At 47.3% G+C, this 19,205-nt stretch overlaps 1 protein-coding gene across 1 annotated transcript in view; it reads left to right on the top strand.

Annotated features, from left to right (window-relative positions):
• The window catches only part of SHC3 (SHC adaptor protein 3), a 134,456-nt gene that overhangs the window by 95,935 nt on the left and 19,316 nt on the right, over positions 1 to 19,205 (top strand). Inside the window, exons 7-10 of the mRNA XM_074355512.1 lie at positions 3,784 to 3,910; positions 12,685 to 12,835; positions 14,104 to 14,191; positions 17,496 to 17,654. Of these exons, the coding sequence (XP_074211613.1) occupies positions 3,784 to 3,910; positions 12,685 to 12,835; positions 14,104 to 14,191; positions 17,496 to 17,654 (525 nt within the window). The remainder of the gene's footprint in view (positions 1 to 3,783; positions 3,911 to 12,684; positions 12,836 to 14,103; positions 14,192 to 17,495; positions 17,655 to 19,205) is intronic.

Here is a 19,205-nt window from a genome sequence, read left to right on the forward strand (position 1 = left end):
GAGCCAGCGACACCCTTTCCGTGTGTCCGCTGCTCCCGACCGTGGTGGGGGGGGAGCGGGGTCCTACTTTTTCAAAGTGAAAAAACAATGATGATCTGATCAGATAAGCAATCAACCCCTCCAAACTCAAATGATTAAGAGAAATATTTCAAAGAGGGGAAGATGAATTTCTATCCATCATCACTGGTGACGGACGTCCCCCAAGGTATTTATCTTGCTTGGAGGTCATAACTGATGGTGTGGTGCTTTCGAGGTCAACGAAACACCTCGAACTTTTATCTTTATCTTATCCTTTTAAACATCTTCCAAAAGCTAGTTATATAACATACATTCTATTATAGTAGCATGGGGATATATGCTAATAATTTATAAATAAGTTGACACATATTTGGGACATGTGCTCAGGATAGTGAAGAGTTCTTTACAGGTAAACATGAAAACCCTTGGCAACCTCTGGTTTACAAAAGTAAAGACATCTGGGTGTTCGGTGCGTGTGATGGGCATTGCCGGTGCCCACTGATGTCCTGGCCCTGCTCCCCCCAGCTCTCAGGAGACTGCCCACCCGGCCCCGCCTCGGTCCTGTATGGTGGGCTGAGAGCAGCGCTGTGCAAGGCCCTCCTGTCTCCTTCTTCCCTGGAGCATGGTGGAGGCCTGGTGCTGAAATTCAGGATCAGAAGATCAAAGCAGCCTGTCTCTCGGTGTCGCCACCTGGGAGAGGTGCCCAGGAAAGAGCGAGCAGGAGTGGAACAGTTTTCAGCCCCTGAGATGCTGGGGATGTTTGTTACGGGGCGTCACTTGCTTGTGCTGACTAACAGAGCAGCTGTCCCAGGCAGGGCTCAGAGAGCACGCTCAGATGGATGGTGGCCCCGACTGGCCCGCAGGCCGTTTAGCAGTCAGATGGCAGGAGCAGCCCTGAGCACCAGCAGGCAGGTGCAGCCACTCGCCCCTGGGCCATTTGGAGCCATGGGGAAACTGGACTGGCCTTCTGGCCTGCCAGTGTCTACCGGGCATGGAAGGCGTGTGGCTGGCCCACCAGGAGTGCCGTGTGCAGAGCGATGCTGTGTCCCAGTTCCGTCTGGTTTGGGCCACAGAGCTTTCTGCTTTCACGTGGCTCATCCCGGTTAGGAGTGGCCTCTATGGGGAGGCTTGATGAAGGCCCCCCACTAGTGTCAGGGCTGGGCTGGCTGCTGTGGGGTCTGAGCTGGCTCCCCTGGAGAGTGACTCCAGCCTTGCTGGTCAGGGAGAGACCAGGGTGGGCAAGCAGGCCCCTGTCCCCAGACCACCCACACCACTGCACTATTGCAAAGGGGCCAGAATGAGGAATGACCCTGTTTCCTGCCTCTGTGTTTGTTCTGGGCCAAGTTTTAGGTTCTCTAGCATCGTTTTGAGTCTTGACTCTGGGCACCACCACTCCGTACGTCCCTCTCACTCAATCCTTCTCCTTCTTGGTCATGAATGACACCTCTGGCCCCATCCTTTCCTCGTGGGATGTAAGACGAGCAGCCCTGATGGCCACCTTTGGCCAGGACCTCGTCATCCCTCACACACCAGGTCATGCAGGTGAGGTCAGAAGACAGTGGCTTTTGGCTAAGGACCATTGCAATACTCTCCAGAGGAGACCATCTGAAACACAGAAGGGCCAGTCTACAGAGGGGTCCTCCGACCCAGCCCACAGATGACGTCTTCTCGGTCCTCTGAGGACTGAGCCAGTCCTGGAGCCTGGAGTCGTGGTTTAATGCTGCATCTGCTGGTTCTGTCGCCCTCTGGTACCCAGACCCGAGACAGGGCTCTGCCCTCATCCCATGAGGGTGTTTCCACCCAGAGCCCTGCGTCTTCCAATGTCCCGGGAACTGACTTACAGAAGACCCTTTCCTTCTCATGTTCTCTGGTGTGCAGATGAGGGGGCCACGGAGACCGATCGCACGGCTCCCTTTGCAGAAACCTTGGTCTTCATTCACTGTGTTGAAGGTTAGGGCACTGCTTTCCTCCTTAGAAGAAAAAGAAGCTGCACTTCTCGGGTCCATCCCTGGTGCACTCAGTTCTCCAGAGTTCTGGCCAGCCGGTTCCCTCGGCTGTGCCGGTGCCGGAGAACAGCAGGGCAGGGCGGGCAGGGGCGGATGGAGACGCGGGGCAGGTGCGGGAGCGAGGCTCTTCCCCTCACTCCACCCTAGACTCCTGCTCCCGACTGGCTGGACAGGCACCTCCATTCCCTTCAGTTAATGACGACCGCACCGTCCCAACAGCTGCTTATGGGCTTGCTTTGTGCCCACCTGGGCTGATCCTGAAAACTAGTATCAACAACAAAATAAGACAGGATCAATACTCAATAACAAAAATACAGCCGGGACGTCTGTCTCCTCGGGACAAAGCCCTCGGCCATCGCTGAGGTGGGGCTGGTGTTCTGAGGGACAGCGTTGCAGTCCGAGGCAGCAATCCAGTGACATTTGCCCTCCCCTGGAAGCGCTTGTCCCCGCGTCCTCTCTGAGCCCGGGGGGAGATAAGCCCAAGGCTGGCAGCCTCGCTGTCACCCTCGCTGTCACCGTCAGGGTGAGTTCTGCGGCGCCGGGCTGCTCTGTGCGCGGAGAAGGCAGCATCGTGATGAAGAGAGGCCAGAAGGTGGAGGTGGTGATGTCCCTGTTCCTTCCTTCGCAACTTCCCATCTCAACGAGCCCTCTTTCTGGCACGTGCTGGCTTCCCCCGCGGCGGGGAGACGGTTCCGCAGCTCCCTGATTGCTGCCAGCGCCGGGGAGCCAGCACCCAGGCAGCGACGCGGCGCCTCACTGCTGGCCCCCGCCGTGCTCCTGGAGGCCCTCCTTGAAGCACAGCTGTAGCCTAGCTGTCGGCAAGAGAAAGGTGGCGTGTGACACACCCACCTGTCCTTCTCTCCAGGGAGAATGCCCTTGTCCCAGTGGCGACAGAGCATGTCACGCCGGCCACGGTGCCACGTGGCGGGGCGGGGGCTCTTCTGCGGGACTCCGTGTTCATGCATCTTGGAGGAGAGCTCTGCTCCCCTGCAGAGCAGAGCGGGGACGTTCTCCGCTGCCTTGCCCTACTCCACCGTCTTTTCTCAGGAGGTTCCACATGGATTACACCACATCTTGGTCACCAGGACGGCATGTCCATATGAGCTGGCAGGTGCCCCCGGGAACTGGCCTGAACATTCAGCCTCATCCAGTGTAGATGCAGGTGGTGTGTGGCGGGATGGTCCTACTGGGTAACTAGTGTCCCTTTGAACTCATCTTCAAAGGTTGTTCGTCTCACTGCTTCGAGTGCCACACTTGGCAACACCGTACTCCCACTGGGAAGTAAGCAGAGGGCTTGCTCTGAGTCCATCGGAGCTCAGGATTCATTCAAAGGAGCCAATTTAAATTTGTTTCTTGGTTTTTTTTTTGAGGCTCATGGGACTCTTCTTGTTCCTCTCAGGTTCTGGGTCCTGTGAGTTTTCCTTCCAGACCCTATTTCCCTACTGAGTTCTGAGTGGATTTTTCATAGACTTTAAAGCGATCGGAGGGAAATCCAGTTGCACTTTAAAACGTTAAAATGTACTTACAAACAGAACCTCTACTTTTGGAGGGAACAGGCCATTAAGGAACGGACCCCTGTAGCAGGAAACCGAACGGCTGGGCCCCGGGGTGCAGCTGTGGGTGGAGCTGCCACGAGCTGGTATGAAGGTCACCTCCTGTCCCCTTGTCTCCGCAGGCTACGGGGTTTTCCCCTCGGGAAGGAGGAGCCTGGGCAGCCCCAGTGTCTGTCTCTAACGCCCCGTGCCCCTTGCTTTCACAGCCTGTCACATTCTGGAGTGCTGTGACGGGCTGGCCCAGGATGTCATCGGCTCCATCGGACAGGCCTTTGAGCTCCGGTTCAAGCAGTATTTGCAGTGTCCTTCCAAGATCCCTGCTCTCCACGACCGGTGAGTAGTGTCTGCAGTGGCCCCTCTGCATTTTCTGGCCTTTCCTCTTAAAAACACTTGAAAGGAGAAAATCCACAAAACCGCCTTCTCGGGGAGCACGCTGGACAGACACGGTCCGTCACAGGGCCTCCGGGGCGCGCAGACGCCGGGCCGGCGCCGGGCCGTGGCCCAGGAAGCCGACGCGCGGGCGATGCTCCGGATGTTTAGAACACTTTCTTGAAACTATAGTGACAGTGGCCAACGTTACCAAAAAAACGGTAGTGCGTTTCTGTTCTGGGTCCTCTGCGTGCGTGCGATGTTTCCACATGTGCCTCCTTGGGCTGGCATCACGGGTTCTGCCTGGCCCGTTGTCCCTGTCATCAGGGTGAGCCGAAGTCCTGATTCGGAGGCTCCCTCCGGGAGGCGCCGTGCTTGGGGCGACCAGCGTTGCGTCTGCCTTACTGGCCTTTTTGGCTTTCAGACTCGATGGCCGGGGCGGCCCCAGGCGGGGTCCTAGCCAGCCTGAGTCTCAGCAGCTTCGTCTGTAAAATGGGAACAACAACGGCTTGGCGGTGTTTGTTTAAGTGTTAAGCGAAACAGTAAATGTGACCAGGGGTTTTGAGATGTTCGGTTTAATTATAAAAATGCTCGGACTCTACCACTGAGTTCCCTTAGGACATAAGGGTATTCCACGCAGCATAAAAAAGCATTAAAAAAAAGTAATACGGGGCAGTCGTCTGTCCTACTGGAGGCCTGTTACAATGATGTGCTCACTGTAAATAAAGCTCTATTTTATTTCTCCCGAATTTGCTTTTCACGTTTTCCCCCCAGTCTCTGCAGCCACATTCTGGGAGTCAGTTGTGGGAGCAGACCCACCTCTGTGTTTCTTATTGTGAAGGTGACTTTCATCTCTCTGAAGTCTTCATCTTTCGTGAAAGAGACTTTTAATTTTATTTGCCTTCACCCATTGGAAAATTTCTTGCAAGGCATGCATTTTGGGGGTGCCTGTGGAGGCCCTGTTTTTTCCTGGTTGATAGGGGCTTCTGCAAGCTCACACAAGCTTTGTGCAAGAGGGAGTTAGAGGTAGAAAGTGGCGGGGGACCCGATAGCCCTTGAGTGGGTGAGCGAAGTTTTAAATTACGTATGTAACAGGACACAGTTGTTAAAAAGAATTCATCAGTAAATGTGTATTATCAGAATGAATCTCGAGCATTTTAATGGCGTGAAAAAGGATATGAGCCGTTTATGGAAAATTTTAAAACACATAAACAATCGTATGTATAGTTTATGGATAAATGCATGTGTATAAAAGGTATAAAAACCTGCAAGGATATTACGTACCGACTCCAGGACACCTGATGGTGACGGGGCATGGGGCGGGCTTTAACTGTTTTTTGGCTGGTGTATTTCCTCTCTAACACTTCATAATGAAAATGTTACAATACATAAAAAGAATTTTGCAGTGAACACTGGTACTCCCACCTTCTAGATTCTACCATTTACATTTTGCTGTCAATATCACATATTTATCCATCCAAAGTAAGTCTGACACATTTTATTTCTTTAAGAGAAGGAATCAAATATAGCAAAATGTTCACATTTGTTTAATCTCAGTGGTGGATGTGTAGGTGTCTTTGATATTAATGACTATGTTTTTCTGTACTTTTGAAATGTTGCATAAAAGTCAAATAAAAGACTAAAAATAGACTTACCCTATGACCCAGCAATCCCACTCCTGGGCTTATATCCAGAGGGAACCTTAATTCAAAAAGACACCTGCACCCCAATGTTCATGGCAGCACTATTTACAGTAGCCAAGACATGGAAACAGCCTAAGTGTCCATCAACAGATGACTGGATAAAGAAGCCATGGTATATTTATACAATGGAATACTACTCAGCCATAAAAAATGATAAAATAATGCCATTTGCAGCAACATGGATGGCCCTGGAGAATGTCATTCTAAGTGAGCCAGAAAGAGAAAGAAAAATACCACATGAGATTACTCATATGTGGAATCTAAAAAGAGAAAAAGATAAATGAACTTATATATAAAACAGAAACAGACTCACAGACATAGAATACAGACTTGTGGTTGCCAGGGGGGAGGGGGGTGGGAAGGGGTAAACTGGGAGTTTGAGATTTGCATATACTGACGGGTATATATAAAATAGATAAAAAATATCAACAAGTTTATACTGTATAGCAGAGGGAAATATGTTCAATATCTTGTAGTAGCTTATGGTGAAAAAGAACATGAAAATGAACATACATATATTCATACATGACTGAAAAATTACACTGTACACCAGAAATCGACACAACATTGTAAACTGACTATACCTCAATTTAAAAAAAGTCAAATAAATACTATGAGAATAATATGTACAAAAATGAGTCGGGGGAGTTCACTGAATTACTGTGCTTCCCTGGGAATATTCCTAAGGTATGAAGTCCTGTGTATGTTTCTATATAATGAAGTTTGAAGAAGGTTTGAGGAAAGAAAATGAAGTAGGGAGATATTATCCACTGAGAAAACTCTCAACCCCAAATGCAAGTATGGCATAAAATGAAAATGTCATAAAATTCTAAAGCAGAGCAGGAACAAGGGTGCCCATATTCCCTGACATCCGTTTCATCTTGTCTACAAGCTGCTTGTGGTGTTCACTGAGGAGGTCTGAGACCAAGGGAGCAGGTGGGGACATCCTGGGCGTGACAGACGCCACCTTGTCTCCAGCTGCCATGCGCCCTCCTCTGCTCCCCTGCCTGTTCCGGGGACCCTGGGTTACGGCGGGCGCTGGCCCCTGTTCTCTCTGAGATGCTGAGATCCTAGGGGCCAGCAAGACAGGAGGTTCTATTTGTGAGCAATTCTCCTTGGGTTTTCTGCTCACTCACTCAGGCCATTTCTCTTCAAATTGGAAAATGTAAGCTAAAGGCGTGAGATTTGGGTACATATGTAGTCAGCTTCTTTGCCCGCATACTTTGGAGTGGCGTTGGGGACAGATGAGTGGGGAGCAGGCGTGGCAGCATTAGGACCCACCAAGCTGCCCCAGAATCTTAGAGTTTCATCTTGGTGGCACATGGCTTCCTCTGTGCTTCTCTTTCTGCTGGTAAGTGGGTGGCTTCTCTTATTTGTGAATTAGTTTTTGTTCATTGTGTTAATTACCTGGGGAGAGACTCTGATCTGGATTTATCCTCCATCTCCAACTGATAATCAAAAACAGCACTTTTAAAGAATAAGGATTTTTGCTATGGTATGATTTTTCCTTAGAAGCTTTTTTTCCTCTGATATTCTTGCAGAAATTCAAGGTCATTGTCAACACAAAACCAGAGAGAACAACGAAAAACAATTCAAATGTAGCCAAAGCTCCATTAATTATTATTTTTAAAAAATTGCTATATAATTTATTTATGATAAAATTACCCTTTAAAAATATATAGTTCTGTGGTATTTAGAATTGTCAAAGATTTTACAAGTACAATCATCACAACTCTCTAATTCCAGAAAGAAACCTCATACTCATTAGCAGTTACTCCCCATTTTCTAACCCCCACCTCCCCAAACAACTACTACTTTTTGTCTTCATGGATTTGCCAATTATGGACATTTTATGTAAATGGAATCATACAATATGTGCCTGACTTCCTTTGCTTACTGGAATGTTTTCAAGGTTAATCCATGCTGTAGCATGTATCTGTATGGCATATTTTTTAGGGCTGAATAATATTCCATTGTATGTCTATGCTAGCTTTTGTTTATTCATTCATCAGTTTATGAACATTTGGGTTGTTTTCACCTTTTAGTTCTTATGAATAATACTGCTGTGAAGATGTGGACAAGTTCCAGCGTGGACAGGTGTTTCAGTACTCTTGGGTATATACTTAGGAGTGGAATTGCTCAGTCATATGGGAGCCCTATGCTAAAATTTTGAGGAACTGCCAAACTGTTTTCCAAAGTGGCTGTACCATTTTACATTTTCACCAGCAATGTATGAGGGTTCCAACTTCACCAGCATTTGTGATCATCCATCATTTTGATTTTAGCTATCCTAGTGAGTATACAGTGGACTCAGATTGTGGTTCTGATTTATATTTCCCTGCTGACTAAAGATGTCAGCATCTTTTCATGTGCTTATTGACTATTTGTGTATCTTCTTTGGAGAAATGTCTGCTCCAATACTTAGTCCATTTTTAAGACTGAGTTATTTGTCTTTTTATTGTTGATTTGTAGAGGTTCTTTATATATTCTGGATACAAGTCTCTTTTCTGATATAGGATTAGCAAATGTTTTCTCCCATTTTTTGAGTTGCCTTTGCATTTTCTTGTTAATGTCCTTTGAAGCACAATGGTTTTTAATTTTAATGAAGTTCAGTTAACTTACTTATTTTCTCTTTGGTTGCTTTTGCTTTTGGTGTCATGTGTAAGAAACCATTGCCTAATCTGAGGTCACGGAGATTTACACCTATGTTTTCTTCTAAGTTTTAGCTCTTACATTCAGATCTTTGATCCATTTGAGCTTATTTTTCATATATGGTGTGAGGTAAGATCCAACTTCTTTCCTTCACAAATGGCTATTTAATTGTCATAGCACCATTGGTCAAAAAGACTGTTCTTCCACACATTGAATTGTCTATGCATCCTTGTTGAAATCAGTTGACCATAAATGAATGGGTTTAATACATCACAATAAAGCAAGTCACACGTTCTTTTTCGGTTTCCCCATGCCTTTAAAAGTTACGTTTACACTATACCATAGCCTGTTAAGTATGCAATTATGCACACTTAATAGCATTATGTCTAAAAAATAACATACATACCTTAGTTAAAAATACTTTATTGCTAAAAAATGCTAGCCATCATCTGAGCAAGCTGTAATCTTTTTGCTGGGAGAGGGTCTTGCCTTAATGTTGGTGGCCGGTGACTGATCAAGGCTGATGGTTACTGAAGGCTGGGGTGGCTGTGACACATTCTTCAAACAAGACGACAATGAATTCAGCTGCATTGTTTCACTCTTCCTTTCATGAATGATTCTCTGTAGCGTGCAGTGCTGTTTGGGAGCATTCCTCCAACAGAACTACTTTCAAAATCGGAGTTACTCTACTCGGACCCTGCCACTGCTTATCAACTAAGTGTGTATAATATCCGGAGCCTTTGTCGTCGCTCCGACAATCTTTACAGCATCTTCTCTAGGAGCTGCCTTCATCTCAAGAAACCACTTTCTTTGCTCATCCCTAAGACACAACTCCTCATCCATTAAAATGTCATCCAAAGATCCACCAGTTCAGTCATACCTTCATGTTCCGTTTCTTCATCTAATTCTCTTGCTATTTCCACCACGTCTACAGTTACTTCCTCCACTGACTTCTGAACCCCTCAAAGTCATCGATGAGGGTTGGATTCACTTCTTCCAAGCTCCTGTCAATGTTGATCATTTTACCTCTCTCCGTGAATCGTGACTGTGTTCGATGTCATCTAAAATGGTGAATCCTTTCCAGAAGGTTTTCAATTGACTTTGCCCAGATCACTGTCTAGATCACTATGGAGAGTAGCTATTGCCTTATGAAATGCATTTGTTAAATAATAAGACTTGAAAATTAAAATTACTTTTTGATCAACGGGCTGCAGAATGGATGCTGTGTTAGCAGGCATGAAAATAACATTAATCTCATTGGCATCTCGGTTGGAGCTCTTGGGTGACCAGGTGCATTGTCAATGAGTAGTAACATTTTGAAAGAATCTTTTTTTCTAAGCAGTAGGTCTCAACAGTAGGCTTAAAATATTCAGTAAACCATGCTGTAAGCAGACGTGCTGTCATCCAGGCTCTGTTCTATTTATAGACCACAGAGTAGACTTGGCATAATTCTTAAGGGCCCTAGGATTTCCAGAATGGTACATGAGCAAGGGCTTCAACTTACAGTCGCCAGCTGCAGTGGCCCCTAACAAGAGAGTCAACCTGTCCTTTGAAGCCAGGCATCTCTCTAGCTCTGAAATTCCTAGGTGGGTCTTCTCCCAGTACAAGGTAGCGTGGCCACCTTCGTTTGCTGTCCGAGCTCGATCTTCTGGAGAACGTGCAGTAGTTTCCGTATCGGCACCTGCTGCTTCCCCGTGTACTTTGATGTTCTAGAAATGGCTTCTTTCCTTAAACCTCATGAACCAGCTTCTGCTAGATTCAGACTTTTCTTCTGCAGCTTCCTCATCTCTCTCAACCTTCATAGAACTGCAGGGAATTAGAGCCTTGCTCTGGATTAGGCTCTGGCTTAAGGTACTGTGTCTGGCTTAGTCTTCTGTCTGGACCATTGAAACTTTCTCCGTGTCAGCGATAAGGCTGTTTCACTTTATCATTCATGTGTTCACTGGAGCGACACTTTTAATTTCCTTTGAAAACATTTCCTTTGCATTCACAACTTGGCTGTTGGCATAAGAGGCCGTGCTTTTGGCCTCTCAGCTTCTGACATGCCTTCCTCACTAAGCTTCAGCATTTCTACCTTTTGATTTAAAATGAGAGGCATATGACTCCTCTCACTTGAACAGAGTCCCTCTTAGGGTTACTAATGAGCTGAATTTCAACACTGTTGTGTCTCGGGGAATAGGGAGACCAGACAAGAGGGATGAAGATGGAAGGACAGTCAGCTGGTGGAGCAGTCAGAACACACACAACGTTTATCAAGTTCACCATCTTATATGGATGTGTCTTGCGGCACCCCCAAACGATCACAACAGTGGCATCAAAGATCACTGACCACCGGTCACCGTAACAAATATAATAATAATGAAGACATTTGAAATACTACAAAAATTACCAAAATAGGACACAGAGACATGAAGTGAGCAAATGCTGTTGGAAAAATGGCACTGATAAGCTTGCTTAACACAGGGTTGCTACAAACCTTGGATTTGTGAAAAATGCAAATTCTGAAAGCTGTGAAATGTAAGAAAGGGAAGCGCAATAGAACAAGACATTCCTGTGGAGAGTTCTCGGTAGACAGCGTTTTCCGTCGGCACTTGTGACGTGCCGTCCCGCGGCCTTCGGGCCTCCGCTGGGGCTGGTAAGAAGGCGCCTGCTGCACCACTGAGGACCCCCGTACACGGCGAGCTGCTTCGTTCTTGTTGCTTTCGTGCTTCCTTCTCTTTGGCTTCATGCAGTTTGATTATGAGGCGTCTGTCCGTGGACCTCCGTGATATTCTCAATTTGGTGAGACTGCACGGTCATGTTTGACTTTTTCTGTCCATGGTTCCCTTTAGTTCTCAGGACCTATTTGAAGTAGCTAATTTAAGGTCTGTCTGCTTAGTCCAAAACCTGAGTTTCCTCAGAGACAGTGTCTATTGATTGCTTTTTTTTGCTGTTGTTCTTATGTAGGAGCCAAAGTTTTTTGTTTGTTTGTTTCTTTGCATGCCTCATAATTTTTGGTTGAAATTGGAAATTTTAAATAGTATAATGTGTCAACTCTGGAAATCAGATTTCTCCCCTCCTCAGGATGCTCTTTTGGGGGTGGTTTGTTTTGATGACTTTCCCAAACTAACTTAGTAAAATCTGTATTCCTCATCATATGTGGCCACTGACAACTCTTCTCAGTTCACTTACGAGACAGCTAACGACTGAAGAAAGAGTTCCTTCTGGGTCTGAAACCACAAGCCTCCCAGTTCTTTGCTGAGGGGCTCTGTGTGTGTCCTCGGCAGTCAGCCAGGCAGCTGGCATCTCTGCTTCAGCTTTTACTTTCTGCTTGTGCAAAGCTTCTAGGTCGGTCACAAGCAAGAACTCGAGCTTTTGTACATCTTTTCTCAGCAGGCACATAGTCTTGGGCATGAAAACAGCCCTGTGCATACACACAGCCTTTTAGATTCCTAGAAATACATCAAAGCTGATCATTTTCCAGCTTTTTCTTTTAAGCTTTTTGATTAGCCCACTCTCTTCCCCAAATGTGAACCACTGTTTCAGGGAGCCACCAAGTTAAACACTTGCCTCTAACTGTTTTTGACAAGTGGCCCTGGAGAAGAAGCCCTTTTCCCTGGACAAACTCTGAATCAGGTCAAATAAAGACAGCCCAGGGAGTGGAATTGCCTAGAGAATGAGCTGACAGATCATCATGACTCTTCACTGGGGACAGGGCTGTGCAGGAACCGCACTGCTGTTTTGTCCCCTCCCATAGCTTTTAAGCTACTGGTTTCCACTATGACTATGGGATTTTGGTTTTTAGGGCTACCATGGAAATGGTAATAGGTCAAGTTAAAATGCAACAAAGCTGTTGTTCTGGCAGCTGTTTGTGTTTGTTTGTTGAATAAATAAGGTTGCTACAATTTCTGGTTAATTTTCAGAGTTCTGAAAAAAGTTGATTTTGAAAAAAACTTTTTTTTTTGCTAGTTTTCTTGTTGCTATTACTGAGGAGAGCATTTGCAGAGGTCTGGACTCTGCCATTTCCCCTGATGTCACTAAATCTCCAATTTAAAGTTAATTTTGTTTTGGGTATATTTCACGGCAAGGTATGTCTGTACCTTGAGAATCTGGTTATCCTTACATAAAAATTATGTCTTTCCTTGTTAAAATGCACTTTTTAAAAGGAGTTCTTTCCGGTTTCAAAGATAACTGGAATTTTCTAAAGGGTAGAACTGCGAATAAAGCAGTGATGGTTGACCAAACCACTCATCTGCTTTTTCTATATGCCTGAGACCTAAGTGGCTGAAGGGGCAGTGACCAAACTCTGCCTTCTAGGGTGACAGGTACTAACATTAGATTTTTTTGGTTTTGATTGCAAGCTCAACTTTTGGCTAAAGTCCTTGAAAAATCCTCTTTTGATAGAATGCAGAGTCTAGATGAGCCATGGACTGAAGAGGAGGGTGACGGCTCAGACCACCCGTACTACAACAGCATTCCAAGCAAGACGCCTCCTCCAGGGGGGTTTGTGGATGCTAGACTGAAAGCCAGACCCCACGGCCCTGACGTGGCCCAGGTGAGTCTGGTACCTTTTCCCTTAGATGCTGGCTAACTGAACTTTATTTCCTTTTGCTTTCTTCAACTCTGTTTTCAGACTGGTGTTCTATCCAGAAAAAATAACCCATAAATTTCTCCCCTTGAGTTTCCCAAAACAGACAAGTCGGGGAAGCTCTTGTTTTAACATCACAAGTGTTAGTCAGACGCACTGGAATTGTATTGTGATTCCTGAGATGCGAATCTGGGGGCTTCCTCCTCGTCCCAGGACAAATCCCATTATACTGTGATCATAATGAGGAAAAGAGAGAGTTCAAGACTTTAAAAAGGCCTGGGGTGCTCCAGGTGCCCTGAAGAGAGAGTGGATGTAAGCCTTTAAAATGAATTTTTTTGAGCTTTTCTATTTCACTCATTTTCCCTCCAACTCAAAATTCCAGTAAGACATTCGCTTTCCAGAGTTATGTTCTCTCCATGGTATCGCTTTGTTACAGGGCATTAAAAAAAATAGACTTTATTCTTTTAGAGCAGTTTCAGGTTCACAACAGAATTGAGTGGAAAATACAGAGCTCCCACATAGCCCTCCCCACCCACACATATATCCTCCCCTCCCCTCAACATCCCTCATCAGTGCGGCATATTTGGTACAATTGATGAACCAACGTGGGCACGTTATTATCAACCAAAGTCCATAGTTCACGTGAGGGTTCCCTCTTGGCGCTGTACATCCTGTGGGCTTTGACAAATGCGTAATGACGTCTAGCCACCACTATAGTATCACACAGAATACTTTCATTGCCTATAGGGCATTTTTTTGATGTCACCTACCTTATGTGAATGACAATGACACCAATAAAAGTGGCAAAATTAAACTGAAACCAAGCGTCAGTAACTCTAACACTGAGAAGGCACCACCAGGGTGCACCTGCCCAGGCGTGAATGGTTACGGGCGTCAGGGCTGGGCGGGAAGGACCTTCTGACACGCAGACGATCTCTAACTGAGGTATGTTTTAGGGCTGTGCTCAGAAGAGCTCGGTTTCAGGAAGGGATGTGGGGGGTAATGAAAACAGGGAGGCATTTGTAGTTTTTCATGCATTTTTGATGAGGTTGTCATAGCCACACAAACATTTATCAAACCTTCATGCCATCCACAAGGCATGAAGGGAAATTGGGTGTCACAGGGGTGCCGCCCACTGGCCACTGAAGTCCCTCTTACTGTGCTGTGGCTTTCAAAGGTGGAGAAACAAGAAAAGATACTTTTTTTTCCCTTTGTGTATTTACATATGTCTACAGTTTGCAGGGAAAGAACAGACTTACTACCAGGGGAGACACTTAGGAGACCCGTTTGGAGAAGACTGGCAGCAAGCACCTGCCAGGCAAGGTGAGCGGCAAGGTGAGGTGGACGAGGAACATGAAAGGTACTTTTCAAAAGTGATGTGCTGCCTCGTGGGCAGCTCCTCTCGTGGGGAGTGGTAAGAGTGACCCACCGGGATAAACACCTGCTGCGGGTGGGGCTGAAGACTCCCGGCCAGTTCGTAGAAATAGAAACAACGGCTGTTGGGGATGTCGGAGGGCGCACATCAGATGACGCGTCCCCTGGAGCCAGGACCAGATCACCGCCACCCTCCCCCGCAGTGCTGCGTGCGCTCCTGCACCCTGAAACTTTCCGTCTAAGGCCTCCCTCTGGCAGGACGGCTTGCCCGCCCAGGGGCTGAGGGCTCCACCTCCCTGGGGCACCTCCACCATCTCACACGGGGAGACTGGAGTGTGCTTTGCGCTGTCCCGAAGCCCCCTAGCAGGGCTGAACCCGGTGACTCCCAACAGTAACTAGTAGCTTTCCCTTCCGTGTGTCACCCCCGCCTCCCCTGTCCAGGGCCAGCTTTGGGAAGAACGGAGCAACACAGGGCCCTCAGCAGAGACGAGGCCAGGGGTGCAAGTCCCTCCCAGGCCCTGGGGACTCTCAGAGGACACTCGTACCTCCTAGCAGACCTATCAGCATGTACCTACGTCCCACATTACAAATAGCTCAGATATGACTAAGGCCTGTTTACTTTACCTGCTAACATAAATCTGTAGATAGTTACTTCTATACATATGTATATGTGCATGTACATATATGAATATATAGCTTACTTCTTTAATTTTAAACTTTTTCCCTCCTCAGACATTTCCACAACTGTCAACAGCTCTGGGGCCCTGGAGACTAACTGTACAGGGTCTGAAGGGGATGGAGTGATGAATGGATTAAGATCCGATTTACACTCCTATGTATTTAACCATTTATTGTTAATGTATGTAATTTAACATAATTTATTTAACATGTGTCTAATTTATACATGTAATTTAACATGTATGTAATGTTATGTAATTTAACCATTTATTGGTTTAACATTAAGGCTTTCCCCTTCATTATTGCCATTTGTGCCAGCAAGTAAATGACAATATATTTTAAAAATTTTCCCCTCATATAAAGGAATTTCATGTTTTGCCTGCCCCAGCTGAAAGATGACCCAGCTGACAGATGACCCACCTGTGCTGGCCCAGTCAATAAATCATAAAGCCCAGTCAATAAACCACATGGCTCTACCTCACAATAGGATAGAAATAGCAAGTTAAAGTTATAACTTTGCTAGAGGTACTTTTTAACTATGTTTTCATCTTTGTTCTCTATATATTTAAAAAGCATTACATACACGGTGGAATACTACTCAGCCATAAAAAAGAATGAAATCATGCCATTTGCAGCAACATGGCTGGACCTAGAGATGATCATACTAAGCGAAATAAATCAGACAGAGAAAGACAAATATCATATGATATCACTTATATGTGGAATCTAAAATAAGTGATACAAATCTTATTTACAAACCAAAAATAGACTCACGGGCATAGGAAACAAACTGTGGTTACCAAAGGAGAAAGGGCAGAGGAGGGAATAACTAGGAGTTTGGGATTAACAGAAACACATTACTAAATATAAAACAGATAAACAGGGAAGTACAACTGTACAGCACAGGGAACTAAATTCAATTGCTTATAATAACATACAATGGGAAAGAATCTGAAAAAATGTATATATATGCATCACTGAACCTCTCTGCTGTACACCTGGAACGTTATAAATCAACTGCCCGTCAGTAAAAACCAGACTTTTAAAAAGTGTTATATACAATCGTGTGCATAGACATAGTAACTTTTAAGGACTAAAGGAGACACAATACTGACATTAGATATTTCCCTGCTGAGAAACTTGTCAGGTTTACTTAAAAACGAGGCCTTTTTTATATTCAAGTTACTCCGGCCAATCAGGAACAGACCCTGGGAAAAACTCACCAGGGCGGAACGAGTCTTACGCACGTTCCTGGGCTGGACTTGAGACTCATGACTGTCCATCAACTTCTGGCTCTCATCTGAAAGCACTGAATATCCTTTCCATAGAACGAGTAAGAGTGTCCCTTATTAGTCTGCTGGCAGCCGTCTCCCCTAAATGAAACTGGACTCTGGGAACCACCACGGTGTGCCTCCCTGCCCCCGACCCAGCGCCTGCCTTGTCCGAAGTGGGAAGACCCACCAGCAACTTATTCCATGGGCTTTCGATCTTCTCCTCTTAAAAATTAGTCTGTAAAGTTCTTCTTAGGGACTGATTTTTCTGCAGTCCATACAAACGTGTGAACCGCAGAGAGTCACCACCGAGGCAGAGAGCGTAACGCAGGAACGGGCTGTGAGACACAGAAACCACGGCCTGGGAGAGCAGCAGGCGCAGTTCAGGACTTTGTGGAGACGCTCCTCAGCGAAGGAGTTTCCACAGGACACCTGCATTCTCCCTCTGACAGGCCGGAGACAGAGGGGCTGCCAAAAGTCCTTCAGCGGGCTCTCGGGAGCGTGTCTCTAAAAGCCCTGAACTGAGGCTGGCTAGCTGGACTGAGCGGGCTTCAACACCCCGCCACCCACAGGGTGTGAGAGGCAACCTCTCTGCAGAGACGTGAGCGGGACCAGGCGATCCTGAGAACGTCTGTGCAAGCGTGTTATAAACAGCCACCCTGCACAGGGCATCCGATAGTGACCCGAGCAGGGCATCACCCTTCACTGCCCCGGCAGCGACAGCGGGGAGCCCCCGGCTCGGCCCGGAACCAACCCTGGTTCAGGCGAGGAGCCCCACGAAGCCACAAGCCTGACTCTGCTTTGTAAGGAAGGAGTCTCAATTCGCTAGGAAGTCGCTTTCTCAGGCGGGTGGTAGCACCCGCACTGCATTGCTGATGGAGTTCACTGACGAAGCAGGAGTCTGCACTTAAAAAAAGAGCAATTACAATAAGGCTTGTTGCCCTCCCGCTGGGTTACTTTGACCTCGAGCTTCTGTGAAGGGGAAGAGGGCCCCGAGGCAGCTTCAGCCGCAGGTGTGGCCCCTCTGCCTTCCCGGCTCCGGGCCGCAGGGACCCCGAGTCCTGCTGGGGCTCCTAACTGTCACGGGCGTCCACTGTCATGGGCTGGGAGGTCCCGTTTTGGCGTGGAGGAGTGGAGGGCGTCCTGCCCAGAGCACAGGAGGGTGTGCGGGACTTAACCCACGGGCACCTGCAGGAAGGATGTCCGACGGGCGGGCCGAAGGCGCTTCTCTGGGAAGCGCCGGGTGGCTTAGCGTGAGCAGCGGCTCCGTCAGAAGAGGCAAGAGGGCCGTTTTCTCGTTGCAGGGGCCTTGGACATCTACAGCGTGCCAGCCGGGAGATCGCCCGTGGCCACCGCCGGAGAGGCCCCCGCCTACGTCAACACGCAGCGCGCCCCGCGGCAGGCCCGGCCGGCCGCCGGCAGCAGCGCAGAGAGCAGCCCCAGGAGAGACCTCTTCGATATGAGTGCGTTTCCATTTGCTGCCTTTTTTTCCCCCTGTGTTTTACACCATCTTTGTTTGAAATGTGTGCGATGACTGGGTTTTCTGCTAGAGGGTTCTGGTGAGTGGTGCTCATTAGCTGTACTTTTCTGGGTGATGGTTGGGCTTTCCAAGGCTTTGAGCGTGGCCAGCCCCTGCTGTGGCATTCCAACCTTCTCTGCAGTCCAGAGGCCAAGCCACCTCCCCGTCTTTTTGTGACTGACTTTCCTCCTGAAGCTCTGCCGTGTATTGAGACAAATGATAAACACACAGAAATGCATTCGTTTATTTACTCCCTCGGACGCCAACTGGGTATTGCGTGCCGAATACTGCATCGGTTTCTAAGGTGCCAGGATGAGGTGGCTTGGCCCCTGTCTTCACAGAGCAAGACCAACACACACGCAAGAAACTGTGATGTGCCCCTGGTTTGCACGCACACTGCCGTTTTCCCTTCCCTTCTCTCTCCCTCTCTCTCCCCTTCCTTCTCCCCACCGAGCACCTACCGTGGGTCAAACACTACTCTGCTTGCTGGGTCACACGGGAAAATGAAATAGACATAGAGTTTAAATAGCCACTCTGTGTTGCGAGTAGTGACACGCACTCTGATGACAAACAGAACGAAGGCCAAGAAGAGTGACCCAAAACGGCTGTTGACGGCAACGTAGTGTGACGTGTGCCACCGCGACTGGGGAAAATAAACCGTCCGTGAGCTGGTTCGTGAAAGTGTAAATTGTTGTTAAGGACTTTTGAAAGCGCTTCCTAAGCTCACAAACAGCTCTACGTCCCCAAATTTCTTTCTCAAATTCCTTGAGAATTTTACAGGCTGAAGAGGGAGGGAGAGGAGCCTGGCATTTTTACTGAGGTTCTACCACGTGGCTAGGTGCTTCCTATTGCATTTAAATTTTTCAGTGGTCCCTTAGGTAGACATTATGATTATTATTAATTATGATGATGATGATGGCTGTTTTAATCCTAGAGGTTCAGTAACTTTACGGCTGGGCCAACACTCGGTACTGCGTGTGGGTGAGGACAGAGCGGAGGGCTCTTATGAATAGGCCGCACCGTGACAGTAAGTCTGTTTCTCCTCGGCCACTTTGGTTCCCAGACACCAGGCTCCCACTGATTCACAGAAACCACCAGAGCCAGAAGAACTGTGGAAGGATCCAATCCAATCTCTTCGTTAAAAAAAAAAAGATGTGGAACTGGCCTAGGAGGGAGGCGGTGGCCTCAAGCTACAGAGCCTCTGTCTGCCCAGCTGTAATGGTATCTCCTGCCTTCAGGGGAGCAGTTGTATCTGTGGTCAGCTTTCACTGTCTAATTTCATCAGTTCACCAGTGACTCCTGGCCCCAGAGCCTGGGCAGAGTTAGACTGGGCTGGGGTTTGAGATGGGAAAAATAAAAACCAGAGCCACCCTTTTCTCATCCGTCAGTTTCTACTCTTCCTCCCAAAATGAGAGAAGGGGAGACAGAGAGCTGAGAGAGCTGTGGAGAGGCTGGTATCTGCTGAAAATGATGGAAAAATAAATCTAGCATGTTG

This window comes from Camelus bactrianus, chromosome 31 (assembly GCF_048773025.1).
Source record: "Camelus bactrianus isolate YW-2024 breed Bactrian camel chromosome 31, ASM4877302v1, whole genome shotgun sequence".
In the NCBI taxonomy this organism is placed as follows: domain Eukaryota; kingdom Metazoa; phylum Chordata; class Mammalia; order Artiodactyla; family Camelidae; genus Camelus; species Camelus bactrianus.